The sequence below is a fragment of the Propithecus coquereli genome, unplaced genomic scaffold (assembly GCF_000956105.1).
Source record: "Propithecus coquereli isolate 6110/MARCELLA unplaced genomic scaffold, Pcoq_1.0 Scaffold41, whole genome shotgun sequence".
Taxonomy (NCBI): Eukaryota; Metazoa; Chordata; class Mammalia; order Primates; family Indriidae; genus Propithecus; species Propithecus coquereli.
This window is the reverse complement of record NW_012149841.1, coordinates 2,703,363-2,707,145: the sequence shown is the minus strand read 5'-3', so window position 1 is coordinate 2,707,145 and position 3,783 is coordinate 2,703,363. Positions and strand designations below refer to the sequence as shown.

General features: G+C 40.6%; 1 protein-coding gene across 1 annotated transcript in view; it reads right to left on the bottom strand.

The window, feature by feature from the left end:
• LDAH (lipid droplet associated hydrolase) overlaps positions 1-203 on the bottom strand; it is a 129,969-nt gene extending 129,766 nt beyond the window's left edge. The window contains exon 1 of the mRNA XM_012653104.1: positions 50-203. Within this exon, the coding sequence (XP_012508558.1) occupies positions 50-203 (154 nt within the window). The remainder of the gene's footprint in view (positions 1-49) is intronic.
• Positions 204-3,783: the final 3,580 nt, after the last annotated feature.

Below are 3,783 nucleotides of genomic sequence, written 5' to 3'. Positions count from 1 at the left end.
TGTCATAAGAATCTGTGTAATGTATCCTCAACCAGACTTTCAGACTTACCAGGAAGAATAAAAATAAGCAGTTTAGGCCTGTTCACACTTTGATCATCCAAAAGGTTAGTCCAAGGTCCACATTTTAGCACCTGGGTTTCTACTCCACCACACAAAATGAATTCCTCATGCACCGGAATGTCTTCCTTGAGTTCTGAGTCCATTTCTAAATAAGGGGAAAAAAGTAGTAGGAAGAATCAGTAAAAATGTAAAACCTTGAGCCAAAGACAATAAAAAAGGGCAAAGTTCAATATACCTTGAAGGAAATGCCACAAAGACATATGGGAGATATAACACTATTCAGCTATTCTGGATTAAAAGATTGAAAGACAAATTAAAACAAACTGTAAGAGTAGTTAGAAACAGGGAGACACATATTTGGCAAAATAAAAGACTATACAAGGGTCTGAACCAAATCAGATTAGCCTTCTCCATAGCTCTCCTCTCCTGTCTAAATTGACAATGGCCATGGATAACTTTTACTTTCCTTCTGCTGAAATTCTCTTTCAGCTCTGTGTTCTCCCTACCTTCACCTGGTGAAGACTGGTGGAAAAGTGCAGAGGTTATGGCCTGCCCCTGCATTCTCCCCAGTAGAACAGTAAGAGGGACAGTGAGCTCCATATGGTCTTTTATTTCCTTCTTTTATTACTCCTCTCCTGTCCTAAATGCTATAAGTGTATTTTCATGTATTAGGTCATTAAATATATGTCTGATTTTGAATCAAAAGTTTAGTTTATATAAGTTATCAATATCTCAAAGAAGAAGCAGTACAATTGATCAAAGTATGTGCCTGCAACACAGTTTTACCATTTTAATGGTAGCTTGTTTATGCCAGCAACGAAGAAGCCTGGAGAGCAAGTGTCAGTGAAATCACAAAAAGCGTTTTGCACAGCTTGTTGAGAATGGAATATTTTTCCTTCCAAGAAGTGGTCCAAAGCCTGGAAGAAGCGGTAGTCAGTTGGTGCAAGGTCTGGCGAATACAGTAGATGACAGAGAGTTTCCAAGTCCAGCCTCTGTAGTTTGAGCAGCATTGTTTGTGCAACATGTAGTTGAGCATTGTCTTGCAAGAGGATTGGCCTGTCTCTGTTGACCAATCTCAGCTGCTTAATCACAAACATCCTCATCATTTTGTCTAATCGGTTGCAGTAGACATCCGCTGTAATCGATAGAGCAGGTTTCATGAAGCTGTAGTGGATAATACCAGCACTGGATCACCAAATAGACACCAATAGCTTTTTATGGTGAATATTTCGTTTTGGGTGGTGTTCCAGCACTTCATCTTTATCCAACCATTGTGCTGAAAGCTTGCGATTGTCAAAAAGAATCCATTTTTCATCACATGTAACAATATGGTATAGAAATGGTTCATTTTTATGTCATGACAGCAAAAAAAGGCAAGGTTCCAGACAATTTCTCTTCTGATGCTCACTGAATTCATGCGGAACGCATCTATCCAGCTTCTTTACCTTGTCGATTTGTTTCAAATGGTCCAATATTGTTGGAATAGTAACATCAAACCTTGCTGCTAATTCACATGTAGGTTGGGATGGATTCGCTTGCATTACAGCTTTCAGCTCATCATTATCCACTTTGGTCACAGGTCAGCCACATGGCTCATTTTCAAGATTAAAATCATGAGAATGGAACTTCTCAAACCATCGACGTACTATGCATTCATTAGCCACATCCTTCCCAAACACTTTGTTGATGTTTGGAGCTGTCTGTGCTATATTCACTCCACAACAGAATTCATATTCGAAAATAACATAAATTTTTGACTTATCCATGGTTTCACAAAAATTATACTAAAAAAAAATTTCAAAGGTATCACAAGCCAAATTGTGTGTCTGAAAGACTGAGGATGTACCTTCACAATAAAAATAAAAGAAGTGTCAAAATGAAATGTAAGAGATATCAAAGGTCGAACAGTACTTAAGGAAATCAGACATTTTGTACTTAACCTAATATTATTAAAGTACTACATTATTAAATTATGAATGGGGTAGATGGAAAAAAACCAGCATATGAGATAACATCATGAATAATTTTTAGAATAATCTAAGCATGTGCAAAAATGTTGGCCCAAACTATTTCTATCACTCCTCCCTCTTTGCCTCAGTCTTCCTTGTCTACTGACAGCACCAAATCTCAAACCTTCACTGGCCTTTCTATCTTACTTTTTACTACCCTTCACTCACTCAAAGCCCAGAGTCAAGACTCGAAATGACCTTCTAGCTTTTTCTCCTCTTATCCCTTTCACTGACCTTGCACTCCAGTCTGTCTTGCCCTCGCATTTCCTTAGTGTCCCTATGTTTTTTGCTCCTACAACTTTGCTCATATTTTATCCCCCAACGACTTCCAGAATGCTTTCCCCCTTTGTGCAGTTATCAATTTATTGCCTCTCCATTCCAAATTCATCCTCCGTTGGCTTCTCTGGGAAAATGGATCTGGGCCTTTAAAATATTTTGCCTTTACCAGCAGACATAATGTTAAGCTCTGTCAGTAGAGTACACTGGAGAGACTTTGCAGGAGGGAGTTTTCTCAGAAGGTTTCTGGAGCTTATATTCCCCCCGCCCACTGTTCTGCTGCTATGAGATTTCTTTATTGTAGTGATTTACAACTGGAGATGATTTTCCCCCCAGAGGACATGTAGTAATATCTGGAGCTATTTTTCATTGTTACAACTTCGGAGAACCACTGGCATAGAGTGACTAGAGGCAGAGGTTGCTGCTAAGCATCCTACAATGGCCAGGACAGGCCCCCACGACAAATAATTATCCATCCCCAAAGGTCAATAATGCCAAGGTTTAGAAACACTCCTCTAGTGCTAAGTGCCTACAGGGTATAGCTGTCTCCAGCATTTGGCTAGCTGCTGCATGCTTTCTTTCTCCAGCTTTCTACTCAGGCGGCAGCAACATTGCAGCCAGGAGCCCCAGACCAAATGGCTACACCCTATACCCTCTCCTCAGCCTACACGCACATACCAGGCTAGCCAGCCAATTGGCCTTTCTCCCACACAGCAGCCTGGAACTTGCCCCAGGCTGTTCACAGGAATGCTCTAGATTGCTGCATATGGAGGCCTCTCCAACTTCCAATTCCAGCAAGTACCTGAAGTGGTGCTCCAACTCCCTCTGTACTCACCTACCAGCCTCAACTCACCTGCAGCCCAAGGGTTGTTACTGGGACCCTCCCAACACAGACACTATGTGCTCCACAGTGTTAAAATAATCATTTAAGTTACAGTGTGGTTTCTGTCTCCTAATTTGATGCAAACTGATATAACCCTCATGTATCTTATCTTATGCAAGTTTTGTCTATAAATCTTTCCCACCTGAGAACTCGGCTCAAATTGTACTTCCTACATGAAGCCTTCCTTGAGCACCCCAAGTAAATAAAGGAAATTAGCTCTTCTTCTAAACTCATAGCACCTGTCTTTATCATAAGGCAGCAGTGGTAAAGGTAGCCAGCTAAACTTTACCAGGCAAAAGTCGATATTTGTGTCACACCACATTCTCCCACGGCACCACAGTCAAGAAATTCACTGCAAGCACAATCTGTTCCTCCCCAGATCGAACATCTTAAGGCAATGCAATGCTGGCTAGGATGTACTAAAATGTCAAATTCCACACATTGATGGTAATAATGAAAATGGTCTTTGGAAAGCAATCTGGCAGCATGGGTCAATTATCGACAAAAGGCATAAACATTGATTCAGTCATTTTGGAGAATCAATTCTAAGAAAAA